Below are 19845 nucleotides of genomic sequence, written 5' to 3' on the forward strand. Positions count from 1 at the left end.
CTTCCTTTCTTTCTTTCTTTCTTTCTTTTCTTTCTTTCTTTTCTTTCTTCCCTTCCCTTTTTCCTTCCCTTTTTCCTTTTTCCTTTCCTTTCCTTTCTTTCGAGACAGAGTCTCACGTCTCGCTCCGTCGTCCAGGCTGGAGTGCAGTGGCGCCATCTCTGCTCACTGCAAGCTCTGCCTCCCGGGTTCACACCATTCTCCTGCCTCAGCCTCCCAAGTAGCTGGGACTACAGGCGCCCGCAACCAGGCCTGGCTAATTTTTTGTATTTTTAGTAGACACAGGGTTTCACCGTGTTAGCCAGGATGGTCTCCATCTCCAGACCGCATGATCCGCCCGCCTCGGCCTCCCACAGTGCTGGGATTACAGGCGTGAGCCACCGCGCCCCTCCGAGAAGGGGTTTCACCATGTTGGTCAGGCTGGTCTTGAACTCCTCACTTTAGGTGATCCACCCGCCTCAGCTTCCCAAAGTGCTGGGATTACAGCCGTGAACCACCGTGGCCGGTCCCATTCATTCGTTTTTGAGACAGCTTTTGGCTTTATCGTCCAGGATGGAAGCAGTGGCGCAATCTCAGCTCACTTCAACCTCCCCTTCCAGGCCTCAAGTGATCCTCCTCCCACTTCAGCTGGCTAATTTGCGTATTTTTCGTAAAGACAGGATCTCACCATGTTGCTCAGGCTGGTCTCAAACTCCTGGGCTCAAGCGATCCTCCCATCTTGGCCTCCCAAAGTGCTGGAACTATAGGCATGAGCTGCCACCCAGGCCAACTGTTTATCCTTTTTTTTTTTTTTTTTTGACAGAGAGTCTGGCTCTGTTGCCCAAGCTGGAGTGCAGTGGCTCAATCTCCTCTCGCTGCAACCTCCGCCTCCCGGTTTCAAGCAATTCTGTCTCAGCCTCCGGAGTAACTGAGATTACAGGTGCGTGCCACCATGCTTGGCTAATTTTTGTATTTTTAGGAGAGACAGGGTTTCATCATGTTGGCCAGGCTGGTCTCAAGCTCCTGACCTCAAGTGATCCGCCTGCCTCAGCCTCCCAAAGTGCTGAGCCACCGCGCCTGTCCTATCCATTTATTCTTAGATGGACATTGCTGGTTTCTAACTTTTGTCTATGGGAATAATGCTGCTATTGGTGTGCAAATATCAGCTTAAGTTCCTATTTTCCTTTTTTTTTTTTTTTTTTTGAGACTGAGTTTCGCTCTTGTTACCCAGTCTGGACTGCAATGGCGCAATCTCAGCTCACTGCAACCTCTGCCTCCTGGGTTCAAGCGATTCTCCTGCCTCAGCCTCCTGAGTAGCTGGGATTACAGGCATGTGCCACCATGCTTGGCTAATTTTATATATATATAATTTTTTTTTTTTTTTAAGTAGAGACAGGGTTTCTCCATGTTGGTCAGGCTGGTCTCGAACTCCTGACCTCAGGTGATCTGCCTGCCTCGGCCTCCCAAAGTGCTAGGATTACAGGTGTGAGCCACCACACCCGGCCCCGTTTTCTATTCTTTGGTGTACATACCTAGAAGTAAAATTGCTGGATCATATGTTAATTCAAAAGGGTTTTCTTCGGACACTGTAATTCAAAAGGAGGCTGAAAGAATAAGGATTTATTTCCACAGAAACGTTCACAGTATCTAAAATTTGAAGCAACTTTCACCCTCACTGCCTTTTTTCCTTCAGGATGTGGAAAGCTGTTAGAAACCTACATCTGGGCCGGGCGCGGTGGCTCACACCTGTAATCCCAGCACTTGGGGAGGCTGAGGCGGGCGGATCACGAGGTCAGGAGATCGAGACCATCCTGGTAAACACGGTGAAACCCCGTCTCTACTAAAAAATACAAAAAAATTAGCCAGGCGTGGTGGCGGGCACCTCTGGTCCCAGGTTCTCGGGAGGCTGAGGCAGGAGAATGGCATGAACCCTGGAGGCAGCGGAGCTTGCAGTGAGTGGAGATCGTGCTACTGCACTCCAGCCTAGGTGATAGAGCAAGACTCCATCTCAAAAAAAAAAAAAAAAAAAGAAACCTACATCTGGTCTAGGTGCGGTGGCTCACACCTGTAATCCCAACACTTTGGGAGGCCAAGGTGGGTGGATCACCTGAGGTCAGGAGTTCAAGACCAGCCTGGCAACATGGCGACACCCCTGTAAATACAAAATACAAAATTACAAAAATACAAAATACAAAAATTAACCCAGCTACTGGGGGGCTGAGGCAGGAGGATCGCTTGAACCTGGGAGGCAGAGGTTGCAGTGAGCTGAGATCATGCCACTGCACTCCAGCCTGGGCAACAGAGAGCGAGACTCCATCTCAAAAAAAAAAGAAACCTACATCTAAACTTGTTTCCTCACTGAATTATATGCCCTGAAATACATTTATTTGGGTTTTTTTACTCGTTAACATGCAAATAGTAGTCTCCAAGAAAGTAACATTTCCTCCAACATTTTATTATAAAAAATTTTAAACACAAAATGTTCAAAGAATTCCTCAGTGAACATTCATGTACTCATCATCTATATACAAAAATGACATTTTAAAAGGCCTGTTTGATGCTGATATGTTGTGTGGTTCTTTTTTTTTTTTTTTTTTTTTTTTTTGAGGCGGAGTCTCGCTCTGTCGCCCGGGCTGGAGTGCAGTGGCCGGATCTCAGCTCACTGCAAGCTCCGCCTCCTGGGTTTACGCCATCCTCCTGCCTCAGCCTCCGGAGTAGCTGGGACTACAGGCGACCGCCACCTCGCCTGGCTAGTTTTTGTATTTTTAGTGGAGATGAGGTTTCACCGTGTTAGCCAGGATGGTCTCGAACTCCTGACCTCGTGATCCGCCCGTCTCGGCCTCCCAAAGTGCTGGGATTACAGGCTTGAGCCACCGCGCCCGACCTGTTGTGTGGTTCTTTTATTTTTTTCCTTTTTTTTTTTTTGAGACGTGTTCTCAGTCGCCTAGGTTGGAGCACGGGGGCACAATCACGGCTCAGTGCAGCCTAAACCTGCTGGGCTCAAGCGATCTTCCCACCACAGCCTCCCACGTAGCTGGGACTACAGGCACACACCACCATGCCCAGCTAATTTTTCTGTAATTTTTGTAGATGTGGGGTTTCACCATGTTGTCCATGCTGGTCTCCAACTCCTGGGCTCCAGTGATCCGCCCACCTCAGCCTCCCCAAAGGGCGGGATTACAGGCGTGAGCCACCGCAGCTGACTACTTATTTAAGTCACAGCCTGGATACTGATTTTCCCAACACCTGCTAGGGTAGGGAAAATCAGTAGAAAAAAAAAAAAAAGAAAAGAATTTAGATTATTTTACTTTGGTCATCCAGTCAAGGATACAGTCATTAATTCTGGGTGGGGTGGAGTTGCGAGAAAAAGACTAGGCCAGGCGTGGTGGCTCACGCCTGTAATCCCAGCACTTTGGGAGGCCAAGGCGGGTGGATCACAAGGTCAGGAGTTCAAGACCAGCCTGGCCAATATGGTGAAATCTCATCTCTACTAAACATACAAAAAAAAAAAAAAAAAACTTAGCTGGGCATGGTGGTGGGTGCCTGTAATCCCAGCTACTCAGGAGGCTGACGTAGGAGAATCGCTGGAACCCAGGAGGCAGAGGTTTCAGTGAGCTGAGATTGTGCCACTGCACTCCAGCCTGGGTGACAGACTGGAGTCTCCATCTCAAAAAGAAAAAAAAAGAGAAAAAGACTAAAGCCCTAATCCTAATCCCATGAGGGTATCAAAGGAACTTCCCAGCCCTTGAGAATTCTAGAACGTGTGGCCCATTACCCTCTCTCAGTAGCTATGAAGTGAAATTGTGTGTTTCACCAGCTGACTTGGATGACAAAAAAAAAAAAATAGAAACAAATTTAAAAAAGCATACAAAAAATTAGAAAGAAAGAAGGAAGGAAGGGAGGGAGAGAGGGAAGGAAGGAAGGAAGGAAGGAAGGAAGGAAGGAAGGAAGGAAGGAAGGAAGGAAGGAAGGAAAGAAGGAAAAGAAAAGAAAAGAAAGAAAACAAAACAAAACAGACTTGGATGACTTCACCTTCCAGGGATGATTTTCCAGCGCTATGAGAAAAATTGAAAACTCAGCTAACTTTTCCTCAGAGCATGAGATTTTTGGGGGCCTAGAAGCACAATAGAATTCTCGACCAGTCTCTATTAGTGATGGTCATTCCACTTGGAGAACTGAAAAAATGACATAGGTTTGAACTTTTTCATAGTAAAATTGGTGGATGGGGAAGGAGAATGTCACTGTTTTCACATTTTTTATTTATTTTATTTTTTATTTATTTATTTATTTTTTTTGTGAGACAGAGTCTCGCTCTGTCGCCCAGGCTGGAGTGCAGTGGCCCGATCTCAGCTCACTGCAAGCTCCGCCTCCTGGGTTTACGCCATTCTCCTGCCTCAGCCTCCCGAGTAGCTGGGACTACAGGCACCCGCCACCTCGCCCGGCTAGTTTTTTGTATTTTTAGTAGAGACGGGGTTTCACCATGTTAGCCAGGATGGTCTCGATCTCCTGACCTCGTGATCCGCCCGTCTCGGCCTCCCAAAGTGCTGGGATTACAGGCTTGAGCCACCGCGCCCGGCCTGTTTTCACATTTTTTAAAGTTATGATCAAATACCCAGAAAATATGTGCAGAAAATGTGCTGGATTTTAATTTTTAAATTTTGGGGGGGATTATAATTTTTTTGACAATGAAAATTTTAGTCTAGCTTCTGGTTCTTTCTTTCAGCAGATGTGGTCAGGTTAACTAATGCAGAAAGAGCTGTCAGTGGCTGGAGTGCACTCACAGGATCACGGCTCACTGCAGCCTTGAAAAAAAAACGGGGTGGCCGGGCACGGTGACTCACACCTGTAATCCCAGCTACTAGGGAGGCTGAGGAAGGAGAATCGCTTGAACCTGGGAGGCGGAGGCTGCAGTGAGCCAAAATGGCGCCATTGCACTGCAGCCTGGGCAACAAGAGTGAAACTCTGTCTCAAAAAAAAAAAAAAAAAAAGGAGGGGGGCTGTCAGATGAGTTTCCCGGCCTAGTAGATCCTACAACTACTGACTTTCGCTGTTGCTGGAGCTACTACTCCCTTTCCACTAAGGAAAAAAACAATCGTCCAGGCGCAGTAGCTCACTCCCGTAATCACAACACTTTGGAAAGCCTAGAGCCCAGGAGTTTGAGACCAGCCTGGGCAACATGGTGAAAAACCCCATCTCTACAAAAAAAAATACAAAAATTAGCTGGGCGTGGTGGCCCACCTGTAGTCCCAGCTACTCAGGAGGCTGAGGTGGGAGGATGGTTTGAATCCAAGAGGTTGAGGCTGTAGTGAGCAGTGATTGTGCCACTGCACTCCCACCTAGGTGGCAGAGTGAGACCATGTCCCCAGAATAAAAAAATAAGCTTTTAAATAATTAAAGTGGCTGGGCACAGTGGCTCATGCCCGGCCCCATTATTATTATTATTATTATTATTATTATTATTATTATTTGAGTATTGTTCTGTCACCAGGCTGGAAAGCAGTGGCGCAAGCTCAGCTCACTGCAACCTCCGCCTCCCGGGTTCCAGTGATTCTCCTGCCTCAGCCTCCTGAGTAGCTGGGATTACAGGCGCCCACAACCACGCCTGGCTAATTTTTTGTATTTTCAGTAGAGACAGGGTTTCACCATGTTGGGCAGGCTGGTCTCGAACTCCTGACCTCAGGTGATCCACCTGCCTCGGCCTCCCAAAGTGCTGGGATTACAGGCGTGAGCCACCGCGCCTGGCCTGTAATTTATCTTTTAATGAATACAGGGACTCAGAAGAGACATGGAAGGCCGTGTGCTCTACTCTGTTTTGTTTTCAAAGCATCTTTCTGGACAGCTGCATGTTGTCACAGAGTCAGGGGCTTCATGAAATGATGCTGGCAAGTCGAAATAAGCAGGCCCAGCATGGTGGCTCACACCTGTAATCCCAGTGCTTTGGGAGGCCAAGGCGAGAGCTTTCCTTGAGTTCAGGAGTTTGAGACCAGCCTGAGCAACATAGTGAGACCGCGTCTCAATAAAAATAAAAAATAACGGGGCCGGGCGTGGTGGCTCGCGCCTGTAATCCCAGCACTTTGGGAGGCCGAGGCGGGCAGATCATGAGGTCAGGAGATCGAGACCATCATGGCTAACACGGTGAAACCCCGTCTCTACTAAAAATGCAAAAAATTAGCCGGGCGTGTTGGCGGGCACCTGTGGTCCCAGCTACTTGGGAGGCTGAGGCAGGAGAATGGTGGGAACCCGGGAGGCGGAGCTTGCAGTAAGCCGAGATTGTGCCACTGCACTCCAGCCTGGGCGACTGAGGAAGACTCTGTCTCAAATAAAATAAAATAAAATAAAATAAAATAAAATAAATAAATAATAACAAAATTTAGCTGGGCGTGGTGGTGGATGCCTGTGATCTCAGCTACTTGAGAGGCTGAGGTCGGAGGATCCCTTGGGCCTGGGAAGTAGAAACTGCAGTGAGCTGTGATGTCACAACTGCACTCCAGCCTGGGTGACAGAACAAGATCCTGTCTCAAAAAAAAAAGGCAGAAATGAGCAAACATGGCTTCTTACATTTGTCTCACATCCCAAACTACTAAATGGTCATTTTACCAATATTACCTCCAAAGATACAATGATAGAACCAAAAACCTAGAAACTCTTAAGCTTCCATATTACTTCTCTGCACTTCAGTTCATCTTTACTTATGATTATTTTTTAAAGAGATGGGATCTCACTTTGTCATCCAGGCTGAAGTGCAGTGGCACAATTATGGCTCACTGCAGCCTCGATCTCCTGGGCTCCAAGTGATCCTCCCACCTGAGCCTCCTGAGTAGCTGGGACTACAGGCACACACCACCACACCCGGCTAATTTTGTTTATTTTTTGTAGTGATTGGGTCTCACTATGTTGCCCAGGCTGATCTCAAACTTTTGGGCTCAAGTGATCCTCCTGCCTTGGCCTTCCAAAATGTTGGGATTACAGGTGGGAACCACTGCGCTCAGCCCAGTTCATCTTAAAATGGGGGAAGGGAGTCCTTAGGTGGTCTTCAAGGTCCCTGCTAGCTGCCCACCTTTATGTCCACAGACACTTATAAATGTATTGATTTAGGTGATGCTGTAGAACAGCAGTTCTAGTTGTCTATACATTAGGAATAATTAGGAAATTTGTAGATCACAATCACTGGGAGTGAGACACAGGCATTGTGTTGATTAACTTAACAAAAAAACAAGATGATAAATAGAATTGGAGAAGCCAAGCAGGTTAAGTACATTAGTCCAAGTATAATATATTTGGCTTCATATTAACTGTAAAAACAACACTTTTGGCCAGGCGCTGTGGCTCACACCTGTAATCCCAGCACTTTGGGAGGCTAGGGCGGGCAGATCATGAGGTCAGGAGATCAAGACCATCCTGGCTAACACGGTGAAACCTTGTCTCTACTAAAAATAAAAAAATTAGCAAGGCGTAGTGGCATGCGCCTGTAATCCCCGCTACTCAGGAGACTGAGGCAGGAGAATCGCCTGAACCCGGGAAGTGGAGATTGCAGTGAGCCGAGATGGCACCACTGCACTCCAGCCTGGGTGACAGAGGGAGACTCTGTCTCAAAAACAAAAAAACAAACTATCACTTTTTAAGATATGTATAAATGCATTTCTTTGCAAGTTCAAGGTAAGAACTTGATTCTGTCGCTATGAATGAAAAGGATCACAAACTCTGATGTTTAGAATGAGTCAAATCTAGGCCAGGTGCAGTGGCTCAGGCCTGTAATCCCAGCACTTTGGGAGGCCGAGGCTGACCGATCACCTGAGGTTGGGAGTTCGAGACCAGCCTGGATCACTTGAGCTCAGGAGTTGGAGACCAGCCTGGCCAACATTGTGAAACTCTGTCTCTACTAAAAATACAAAAACGTTTAAAAAAGTCAAATCTAGATCCATGATTAATGATGTGCTTATTTCACATTGCATGTTTGTATCAAAACATCCCATGTGGGTAAAGCATAGATAGGCACAGAGAAAAGAAAAGAAGACAAAAAATAAGAGAAAAGATGGCCAGGCGCGGTGGCTCACGCCTGTAATCCCAGCACTTTGGGAGGGCAAGGCGTGCAGATCACCTGAAGTTAGGAGTTCAAGACCAGCCTGGCCAACATGGCGAAACCCCCGTCTGTACTAAAAATACAAAAATAGGCCGGGAGCGTGGCTCACGCCTGTAATCCCACCACTTTGGGAGCCCGAGGCGGGCAGATCACGAGGTCAGGAGATTGAGACCATCCTGGCTAACATGGTGAAACCCCGTCTCCACTAAAAATACAAAAAAAAATTAGCCGGGCGTGGTGGCGGGCGCCTGTAGTCCCAGCTACTGGGGAGGCTGAGGCAGGAGAATGGCGTGAACCCGGGATGCGGAGCTTGCAGTAAGCCGAGATCTCGCCACTGCACTCCAGCCTGGGCGACAGAGCGAGACTCCGACTCAAAAAAAAAATAAAAATAAAAATAAAAATAATAATAATAATAATAATCCCAGCTACTCTGGAGGCTGAGGCAGGAGAATCGGTTGAACCTAGGAGGGGGAGGTTGCAGTGAGCCGAGATCGTGCCACTGCACTCCAGCCTGGAGTTTTTTCAAAAGAAAAACTCCATCTTAAAAGAAAAGAAAAGCCGGGCGCGGTGGCTCAAGCCTGTAATCCCAGCACTTTGGGAGGCCGAGACGGGCGGATCACGAGGTCAGGAGATCGAGACCATCCTGGCTAACACGGTGAAACCCCGTCTCTACTAAAAAATACCAAAAACTAGCCGGGCGAGGTGGCGGGCGCCTGTAGTCCCAGCTACTCCGGAGGCTGAGGCAGGAGGATGGCGTAAACCCGGAAGGCGGAGCTTGCAGTGAGCTGAGATCCGGCCACTGCACTCCAGCCTGGGCGACAGAGCCAGACTCCGTCTCAAAAAAAAAAAAAAAAGAAAGAAAGAAAAGAAAAAAGAAAACACACACAAAAAATCTTATGTACACCATAAATATATACGCCTACTAAGTGCCCACAAAAATTGAAAACAAACAATCCATGATTAAAAGGACCTCTGACCAGAAAGAGCCGACAGGGGGCGATCCTGGATGATCTGGGGCCGTCAATTGCGAGACGCGGAAGATTATGGGACTTGTAGTTTTTCTCTGATAATTTAATCTTTCTGGACTACATGTCCCAAAATGCAAATGTAATCAGACAGCCCCACTGTGGGGTGTGAAGTGTCCGCAGAGCTGTGAGAAGTAAGTGTGTTCTGTGCGTGCTGCGGGTTTCTAGAAGTTGTGGATTTCTTGTGAGGGATTCTGTTTCTCCTCTTTGCCCTTGGTGGGACCTGGAAGAGAGCAGTTGTTCCGCTGATGCACATTTTCAGCTGGGGTTTCCCTGGCCCTTTGGTCTGGGGAAACCGGAATGTGTGTTAGCTGTTCACGTGTTGCTGTGGAATGTCAAGGAGAAAGCGGGGTCCTGATCTCAGATCTGGAAAGCCAAGCATAAAATAATGTTTACATACGGGTTGCATGTCACTAGAGGATTTATGCATTATATCAAATAATATATCAAAGGGTTTTTTTTTTGAGACTGAGTCTCGCTTCTTCGCCCAGGCTGGAGTGCAATGGCGCGATCTTGGCTCACTGCAACCTCCGAATCCCGGGTTCAAGCAATTCTGCCTCATCCTCCCCAGTAGCTGGGATTACGGGCACGTGCCACTACTCCCGGCTAAATTTTTTTGTAGGTTTAGTAGAGACGGGGTTTCACCATGTTGGCCAGGCATGTCTCGAACTCCTGATCTCAAGTGATCTGCCTACCTCAGCCTCCCAAAGTGCTGGGATTTCAGATGTGAACCACAGCACCGAGCCCTCTATTGTTACAGCTAGAAAAGCTGACAGGCAGGGGTCTTGTCTCTAATGTATCCAAGTAGCAGAGCTTGCAGTGGAAGGTAAACTAAACTAAGGGGGAAATGAAAAAATAAAAGGAGTGTATATGTGTGCTTAATTACATGAACAAAATCAAACAAAACCTGACTTATTAGGGCCAGGCTTACACCTGTAATCCCAGTACGTTGGGAGGCCGAGGCGGGCAGATCACTAGAGCTTAGGAGTTCGAGAGCAGCCTGGCCAACATGGTGAAACCCCGTCTCTACTAAAAATACAATAATTAGCTGGGCATGGTGGTGCTCACCTATAGTCCCAGCTATTCTGGAGGCTGAGGCAGGAGAATCACTTGAACCCAGGAGGCAGAGGTTGTAGTGAGCCAAGATCATGCCACTGTACTCCAGCCTGGGTGACAGAGTGAGATGCTGGCTCAAAAAAGAATGAATGGGGCCGGGTGCAGTGGCTCACGGCTGTAATCCCAACACTTTGGGAGGCCGAGGCAGGCAGATCACCTGAGGTCAGGAGTTTGAGACCAGCCTGGCCAACATGGTGAAACTTCGTCTCTAGTAAAATACAAAAAACTTAGCTGAGTGTGGTGGCGCACACCTGTAATCCCGCTATTTGGGAGGCTGAGGCAGGAGAATCACTTGAACCTAGGAGGCAGAGGTTGCAGTGAGATGAGATTGCACCACTGTACTCTAGCCTGGGCAACGGAGGGAGGCTCTGTCTCAAAAAACAAAACAAACAAAGAAACAAAAAATGAGAAAAAAAACACCCCAGTTTCTCACATGAGGTTTCTTTTTCTCTAGAATGAAGATGAGCTTTGGGTTGACTTTCAGGTCAGCAAAAGGCCGTTGGATCGCAAACCCCAGCTGGCAGTGCTCAAAAGCTTCCATTGGGTTATTTGTGCCAGCAAGTCCTCCTTTGGACCCTGAGAAGGTCAAAGAGTTACAGCGCTTCATCACACTTTCCAAGAGACTCCTCGTAATGACTGGGGCAGGAATCTCCACTGAGTCGGGGATACCAGACTACAGGTCAGAAAAGGTGGGGCTTTATGCCCGCACTGACCGCAGGCCCATCCAGCATGGCGATTTTGTCCGGAGTGCCCCAATCCGCCAGCGGTACTGGGCGAGAAACTTTGTGGGCTGGCCTCAATTCTCCTCCCACCAGCCTAACCCTGCACACTGGGCTTTGAGTACCTGGGAGAAACTCGGAAAGCTGTACTGGTTGGTGACCCAAAATGTGGATGCCTTGCACACCAAGGCAGGGAGTCGGCGCCTGACAGAGCTCCACGGATGCATGCACAGGTGCAGGAGGTGTACATGGTTTGAACGCAAACCCGTGTGTTGTTTTGGCAGAGTAGGGACCTTGGCTGTCTTGATCACCGCAGACTTAGACCTTGAGAAAAGGATTTCAGAACAAGTTGTTTATTTTGGAGTTGATTCCAGTAAATTCATTGATGGAGTGAGGACGTAAAACAGAAAAGAGAGGAAAGCCAGGAAAGGGTGTGTTAATGAGTGGGTTACTGCTTTGGGCACTGGGGTTCAGTCCTGTGAGGAACCCTCCAACTGTCTAGGACATGTCTGAGGACTGTCTCAATGAAACTTGAGGGCTGGGGCTGGGCGCAGTGGCTCATGCGTGTAATCCCGGCACTTTGGGAGAACGAGGCGGGCAGATCGTGTGAGCTCAGGAGTTCGAGACCAGCCTGGCCAACACGGTGAAACCCCATTTCTACTAAAAATACAAAAATTAGGTGGTCACGGTGGCACATGCCTGTAATCCCAGCTACTTGGGAGGCTGAGGCAGGAAAATCTCTTGGGAGGCAGAGGTTGCTGCAGTGAGCCAAGATTGCACCACTGCACTCCAGCCTGGGCAACAGAGCAAGACTCCATCTCAAAAAAAAGAAAACAAAAGTTGAGGATGGTGCACAATGGCTTATGCCTGTAATCCTAGCACTTTGGAAGGCTGAGACAGGAAGACTGCTTGAGGCCAACAGTTCAGGACCAACCTGGCCAACACAGTGAGACTCTGTCTCTATATAAATAAAGTAAATTATATATATATATATATTTTTTTAAAGAAAGTTGAGGCCGGGTATGGTGGCTCACGCCTGTAATCCCAGCACTTTGGGAGGCTGAGGCAGGCGGATTACCAGAGGTCAGGAGTTCAAGATCAACCTGGTCAACATGGTGAAACCCCGTCTTTACTAAAAATACAAAAATTTGTTTTTGTTTTTTTTTTTTGAGACGGAGTCTCGCTCTGTCGCCCAGGCTGGAGTGCAGTGGCCGGATCTCAGCTCACTGCAAGCTCCGCCTCCCGGGTTTACGCCATTCTCCTGCCTCAGCCTCCCGAGTAGCTGGGACTACAGGCGCCCGCCACCTCGCCCAGCTAGTTTTTTGTATTTTTTAGTAGAGACGGGGTTTCACCGTGTTAGCCAGGATAGTCTCGATCTCCTGACCTCGTGATCCGCCCGTCTCGGCCTCCCAAAGTGCTGGGATTACAGGCTTGAGCCACTGCGACCGGCCCAAAAATTTGTTGGATGTGGGGGCACGCACCTGTAATTCCAGCTACTCAGGAGGCTGAGGCAGGAGAATTGCTTGAACCTGGGAGGTGGAGGTTCCAGTGAGCTGAGATCATGAGCTGAGATCATGCCACTACATGCCAGCCTAGGCAACAGAGCAAAACTCCGTCTCAAAAAAAAAAAAAAAAAAAAAAGTTGAGCAAGCTAGGGTGATTTAGGGTGATTTTTTTTTCTTTTTTCTTTTCTTTTGTGTTTGTGTGTGCACGTGTATGTGTGTGTGACAGGCTCTCACTCTGTCACACAGACTGGAGTGCAGTGGTGTGATTATAGCTCACTATAGTCTCAATCTCCTGGGCTCAAATGATCCTTTCACCCCAGCCTCCTTAGTAGCTGGGACTACAGACAAACGCCACCATGCCCAGCTAATTTTTAATTTAATTTTCATTTTTTTGTAGAGATGAAGTCTTACTATGTTGCTCAGGCTGGTCTCGAACTTCTGGGCTCACGTGATCCTCCTGCCTTGGCATCTCAAAGTGCTGGGATTACAAGTGTGAGCCACTGTGCTTGGCCTTGAAACTAGGGTATTTATTCACCATCTTTCATCCCTCATGGGTCCAGGATCACCGTAGGGAAATTAATTCCCTAACATTTTGACTCTGCTCCTCCCAAGGAGGCTTCCATGGGCAGAGAACATCTGAAGCAAGAGAGACACAGGAAACTGCTTGTAAGAAAACTGTGTGCACCAGGGTGCTGTGGTTCATATCTGTCATCCCAGCAACTCAAGAGGCCAAGGCAGGAGGATTGCTTGAGGTTAGGAGATCAAGACCAGCCTAGGTAACACAGCCAGACTCCGTCTCTACAAAAAAAAATTTTAAGAAAGGAAATTGGCCAGGTGCGGTGGCTCACACCTGCAATCTCAGCACTTCGTGAGGCTGAGTCGGACAGATCACCTGAGGTCGGGAGTTCGAGACCAGCCTGACCTACATGGAGAAACCCCGTCTCTACTAAAAATACAAAATTAGCCGGGCGTGGTGGTGCATGCCTGTAATCCCAGCTACTCGGGAGGCTGAGGCAGGAGAATTGCTTGAACCCAGTAGGCGGAGGTTGTGGTGAGCCGAGATTGTGCCATTGCACTCCAGCCTGCAGCCTGGGCAACAAGAGCGAAACTCCATGGGAAAAAAAAAAAAAAAAACAGAGAGAGAAAGGAAACTGGGATGGGTGCAGTGGCTCATGCCTGTAATCTCAGCACTTTGGGAGGCACAGAGGCAGGCAAATCACTTGAGGTCAGGAGTTTGAGATCATCCTGGCTGACACGGTGAAACCCCATCTCTACTAAAAATACAAAAAATTACCTGGGCGTGGTGGCACGCGCCTGTAGTCTCAGCCATTTGTGAGGCTGAGGCACAAGAATCACCTGAACCTGGGAGGCAGAGGTTGCAGTGAGCCAAGTTTGTGCCACTGCACTCCAGGCTGGACAAGAGTGAGACTCTATCTCAATAAAAAAACAAAAAGAAAGGAAACTGATTGAACGTGGCCTTTGGCATATTCTGAGGAAAATATGAGCTGAACACCAATAGCATGTGCTATAAGCTGCTGGGTTTCTGATGTCTAGGATGCCTGGATACATAGAATATAATGTAGCTGGGCAATAGTCAGAACTCAACAAATAATGAGGGAACAAATACATGGGAGGGTATCATGCTTATGGGTCTGGCAATAATTGTAGCTAATTGGAGACTTATTTCTTTAAGCCCTAAAGAGGCTCCTCTGAGGGCTGAAATCAGTCTGCAAATGGTGAAATATTTACTGGGTGCCTAGAATGTACGGTGTACATACATTACACTATGTAGTACATTATAACACTAATACTGTGCTTCTTGGTGGTGTCGAGAGGTCAAAACCAAAGTATAGGCTGGGCACAGTGACTCACACTTGTAATCCCAGCATTTTGAGAGGCTGAAGGGGGCAGATCACTTGAGCTCAGGAGTTTGAGACCAGCCTGGCCAATATGTTGAAACCTGGTCTCTGCTAAAAATAAAAGATTGGCCAGGCGTGGTGGTGCGTGCCTATAGTCCCAGCTACTGGGGAGGCTGAGGCAGGAGAATTGCATGAACATGGGTGGCAGAGGTTACAGTGAGCTGAGATCGTGCCATTGCACTCTAGCCTGGGCGACAGAGGGAGATTGTCTCAAACAAACAAACAAACAAAAACCAAAGTATAAAACATGACCCACTTTATATGCAAGAACTTTGTAATATTTGGGGAGACACAAAAATAACATAATTGGCTGGGCGCGGTGGCTCACTCCTGTAATCCCAGCACTTTGGGAGGCCGAGGCAGACAGATCACCTGAGGTCAGTAGTTTAAGACCAGCCTGACCAACATACTGAAACCCTGTCTCTACTAAAAATACAAAATTAGCCAGACATGGTGGTGCATGCCTATAATCCCGGCTACTCAGGAGGCTGAGACAGGAGAATTGTTTGAACCTGGGAGGCGGAGGTTGTAATGAGCCGAAATCCCACCATCGCACTCCAGCCTGGGCAACAAGAACGAAACTCCTCAAAAAGCGAACAAGTAAACAAACAAAGAAAAACACATAATTAATGATAAATGACAATGCATGATTGTTAAATTGTGTGGTTCTTGATTTATATGCTGTGCATGTTCAAATAAACAGATTTAGTAAAGACTGGAATAATTGGCTGAGAAAACTTTTTTTTTTTAAAAAACTTTTTAAAAATAGAGACAGGATCTTGCTGTGTTGCCTAGTCTGGTCTCGAACTCCTGAGCTCAAGCTATCCTCCTGCGTCGGTCTTCCAAAGTGTTGGGATTACAGGTGTGAGCCACCACGCCTGGCCCAAGAACACTTTCTTTTTTTTTTGAGACAGAGTCTTGCTCTTGTTGCCGAGGCTGGAGTGCAGTGGCATGGTGTCGGCTCACTGCAACCTCTGCCTCCTGGGTTCAAGAGATTCTCCTGCCTCAGCCTCCCGAGTAGTTGGGATTACGGGCACCTGCCACCACGTCCAGCTAATTTTTTGTATTTTTAGTAGAGGTAGGGTTTCACCATGTGGGCCAGCCTGGTCTCGAACTCCTGATCTCGTGATCCGCCTGCCTCGGCCTCCCAAAGCGCTGGGATTACAGGCGTGAGCCACCGCACCCAGCCCCAAGAAAGCTTTTATGGATACAGGGGGCTTGAGATTGGCTCAGGTTTGTCTAGGCAAGAGCGGGAAACAGGGCTTTCCAAATGAAGGGAAATTGTAGATCCCAGAGGAGTCTGGCCTGGCCTCTGTAGAGGTTTGGACCTGGGACTTGCAGAAACCAGATTATCTGGGAAAGTTAGGCCCAAATCATGGTTGCATTTGAAAATCAGGCAGTGCAGTTGGGTCTGTTGTGAGACACCAAAGGGGTTTATTAGTGGTTTCTGAGCAAGAAAGCAACATGATAAAAATAGCATTTGAGGAAGGCTAGACAGGATTAACAAGAGCAGGTCAGTGAGGTCAGCCTGAAGGACCTAGACTAAGGTGGTATCCAGGGAATTTGAATTAATGATACTTATGGATTCAGTAAAACAATTTTTTTCACCGGGCGCAGTGGCTCACGCCTGTAATCTCAGCATTTTGGGATGCTGAAGCGGGCGGATCACCTGAGGTCATACCAGCCTGACCAACATGGAGAAACCCTGTATCTACTAAAAGTACAACAACAAAAAAAAATTAGCCGGGCATGGTGGCACATGCTTGTAATCCCAGCTACTCGGGAGGCTGAGGCAGGAGAATCGCTTGAACCTGGGAGGTGGAGGTTGCAGGGAGCCAAGACTGCGCCATTGCACTCCAGCCTGGGTGACAATAGCGAAACTCCATCTCAAAAAAAAAAAAAACCACAATTTTTTTCATGATGAAAATCTCTTTTTTTAAATAAAGAAAATCTCAAACATTCACAAAAGTAAAGAGAATAGTATAGTGAATTCTCATATACCATCACCCAGATTCCAAGGTTTTATCAAGATTTTGTCATGTCTACTTTATCTATTCTCTCTGTCTCTTCTTAAGCATTTTAAAACAATCCAGGACGTCTTGATATTTCACAGGGGCCTTTTTTCTTTCTTCCTTTCTTTCTTTTTTTTTTTTTTTGGGACAGAGTCTCACTCTCTCGCCCAGGCTGGAGTGCAGTGGTGTGATCCCGGCTCACTGCAACCTCCACCTCCTGGGTTGAACCGATTCTCCTGCCTCAACCTCCTGAATAGCCGGGATTATAGGCGCCCGCCACCACGCCCGGCTAAGTTTTGTATTTTTGGTAGAGACTGGGTTTCACAGTGTTGGCCAGGCTGGTCTCAAACTCCTGACCTCAGGTGATCTGCCTGCCTTGGCCTCCCAAAGGGCTGGGATTACAGGCATGAGCCACTGCGCCTGGCCTTTTTTTTGAGATGAAGTCTCGCTCTGTCACCCAGGCTGGAATGCAATGGCATGATCTTAGCTCACTGTAACCTCTGCCTCCTGGGTTCAGGCAATTCTCCTGTCTCAGCCTCCCGAGTAGCTGGGATTACAGGTGTGCGCCACTACACCCGGCTAATTTTTTTGTATTTTTGTAAAGATGGGGTTTCACCATATTGGCCAGGCGGGTCTTGAACTCCTGATCTCAAGTGATCCACCCACCTTGACCTCCCAAAGTGCTGGGATTATGGGTGTGAGCCACCGCGCCCGGCTTGGCCCTTTTTTCTTATTTAGACAGAGTCTGGCTCTGACACCCAGGCTAGAGTGCAATGGTGCCATTATAGCTCCCTGTAACCTAGAACTCCTAGGTAATTAGAGCTCCAGCTAATTAAAAAAAATATTTTTTGGCCAGGCATGGTGGCTCACATCTGTAGTCTCAGGAGTTTGGGAGGCTGAGGTGGGTAGATCACAAAAATTAGCTGGGCCTGGTGACAGGCGCCTGTAATCCCTGCTCGGGAGGCTGAGGCAGGAGAATTGCTTTAGCCCAGGAGGCGGAGGTTGCAGTGAGCCGAGATCGCGCCATTGCACTCCAGCCTGAGCGACAGAGCAAGACCCCGTCCCAAAAAACAAAAAGACAAGCAAAACAAATTTTTTTTTTGTAGAGACAGGATCTTGCAGTCTACCCAGACTAACCTGGAACTCCTTGACTCAAGTGATTCTCTCTCTTTACTCTCCCAAAGTGCTGGGATTATAAGGTGTGAGCCACCATACCTGGCCACAGGGGGCCTTTTAAGAGAAGAAAATCAACATAATCTGATAGCTGACTAGAACTAAAAGGAGAAAAATGAGGCTGGATGTGGTGGCTCACACCTGTAGTCCCAGCACTTTGGAAGGCTAAGGCAGGAGGATTGCTTGAGCCTAGGAGTTCGAGGCTGCAGTGAGCTATAATCATGCCACTGCACTCCAGGTAAGAGCCACCACGCCTGACCAAGACCCTCTCCCTTAAAAAAATAAAAAAATAGGCCGAGCGTTGTGGCTCATGCCTGTAATCCCAGCACTTTGGGAGGCCGAGGCGGGTGGATCACCTGAGGTCAGGAGTTTGAGACCAGCCTCAACATGGAGAAACCCCGTCTCTACTAAAAATACAAAATTAGCCGGACGTGGTGGTGCATGCCTGTAATCCCAGCAACTTGGGAGGCTGAGGCAGGAGAATTGCGTGAACCTGGGAGGTGGAGGTTGTGGTGAGCCAAGATCGTGCCATTGCACTCCAGCCTGGGCAACAAGAGCGAAACTCCGTTTCAAACAAGTAAATAAATACAATAAATAATAAAAATAAAAATACAAAAATAAAAACAGACACAAAATGTTCCCCCTCACTGGCTCAAGCTCTGGTGATTACAGAGGTGAAAAGGAGGCCCAGGTGTGGTGGCTCACACCTGTGATCCCAGCACTTTGGGAGGCCGAGGTGGGTGGATCACCTGAGGTCGGAAGTTTGAGACCAGCCTGACCAACATGGAGAAACCCCATCTCTACTAAAAATACTAAAAAAATTAGTTGGGTGTTGTGGCACATGCCTGTAATCCCAGCTACTCAGGAGGGTGAGGCAGGAGAATCACTTGAGCCCACAAGGAGGAGGTTGCAGTGAGCCAAGATCGTGCCATTGTACTCCAGCCTGGGCAATAAGAGTGAAACTCCCTCTCAAAAAAAAAAAAAGAGGTGAGAAGGGAACGAACCAGGAGACACTGTGTCCTGGAAACCAAGAAGGAGAAGCATTTTAGAGGGAATGGTAATAGACAGTGGCAAATGCTGCAGATGAGCAAGGGAAAGGATAGAGGGAAAAACACAGGTTTGGGCACTAAGGAAACCAGCAGGCAAAGCATTTGCAGTCATGTTAAGCATAAAAGTGAGCTATAGCAGAAGGTTAGGAAGGAGTGTACAGGAAGGAAATAGATGGGCCGGACGCAGTGTTTCACACCTGTAATCCCAGCACTTTGGGAGGCCAAAGTGGGAGGATCACTTGAGGCCAGAAGGTTGAGGCTGTAGTGAGCTGAGATCATGCCACTGCATTCCAGCCTGGGCAACAGCCAGACCCTGTCTCCAAAAATAAAAAAAAAAAAAAATAGAAAGTATGGCTAAAATGGGGTGGGGATTGTGTGTTAGGGAAAGAAAGCAGCAATGGAAGGGCTGAAAATGGTTGGGGATGAAACGTCTCTGACAGCTTTGTCCCTCCCAAGGACATACTGTTCAGTTGGCATCTTCCTTGGTTCCAGGGTCCTGTGCTTGGATTGTGGGGAACAGACTCCCCGGGGGGTGCTGCAAGAGCGCTTCCAAGTCCTGAACCCCACCTGGAGTGCTGAGGCCTATGGTCTGGCTCCTGATGGTGACGTCTTTCTCTCAGAGGAGCAAGTCCGGAGCTTTCAGGTCCCATCCTGCGTTCAATGTGGAGGCCATCTGAAACCAGATGTCGTTTTCTTCGGGGACACAGTGAACCCTGACAAGGTTGATTTTGTGCACAAGCGTGTAAAAGAAGCCGACTCCCTCTTGGTGGTGGGATCATCCTTGCAGGTATCTGACTTGGCCAGAGTGGTAACCCCCCGCTATGCCGGATTGGGAGTCCTGGAGAGACCCCCTGTTTGGTTTAGCTTTTTCTAGATCTAGAGAACCTAGACATTCTTATGTGTGTCTTTTACCCATGCAGGTATACTCCAGTTACAGGTTTATCCTCACTGCCCGGGAGAAGAAGCTGCCGATTGCAATACTGAACATTGGGCCCACACGGTCAGATGACTTGGCGTGTCTGAAACTGAATTCTCGTTGTGGAGAGTTGCTGCCTTTGATAGACCCACGCTGACCACAGCCTAATGTTCCAGAACCTGGAACAGGGACTCTCACTTGAGTCTTGCTGCTAAAGGTAATTGCCTTCTCAGATAACAGATTCCAGTTCCCATTCGACAGAGTAGGGTGCACTGACAAAGTATAGAAGGTTCTAGGTATCTTAGTGTGTGGATATTCTTAATTAAAACTCATTTTTAAAAAATAAATTTGTTCA

The 19845-nt window shown here is 48.0% G+C and overlaps 1 protein-coding gene across 2 annotated transcripts in view; it reads left to right on the top strand.

Annotated features, from left to right (window-relative positions):
- The window catches only part of SIRT4 (sirtuin 4), a 21705-nt gene extending 1860 nt beyond the window's left edge, over positions 1-19845 (top strand). The window contains exons 1-4 of one of the 2 annotated variants that reach the window (XM_023212682.1): positions 9164-9215; positions 10652-11149; positions 19067-19361; positions 19495-19845. In XM_023212682.1, the coding sequence (XP_023068450.1) occupies positions 10653-11149; positions 19067-19361; positions 19495-19647 (945 nt within the window). In that variant the 5' untranslated portion in view covers positions 9164-9215; position 10652 and the 3' untranslated portion in view covers positions 19648-19845. Of the gene's footprint in view, positions 1-9163; positions 9216-10651; positions 11150-19066; positions 19362-19494 lie in introns of those variants that run through there. The other variant, XM_023212604.1, reaches the window with a different exon arrangement.

The sequence above is a fragment of the Piliocolobus tephrosceles genome, chromosome 10 (assembly GCF_002776525.5).
Source record: "Piliocolobus tephrosceles isolate RC106 chromosome 10, ASM277652v3, whole genome shotgun sequence".
NCBI classification, from domain to species: Eukaryota; Metazoa; Chordata; class Mammalia; order Primates; family Cercopithecidae; genus Piliocolobus; species Piliocolobus tephrosceles.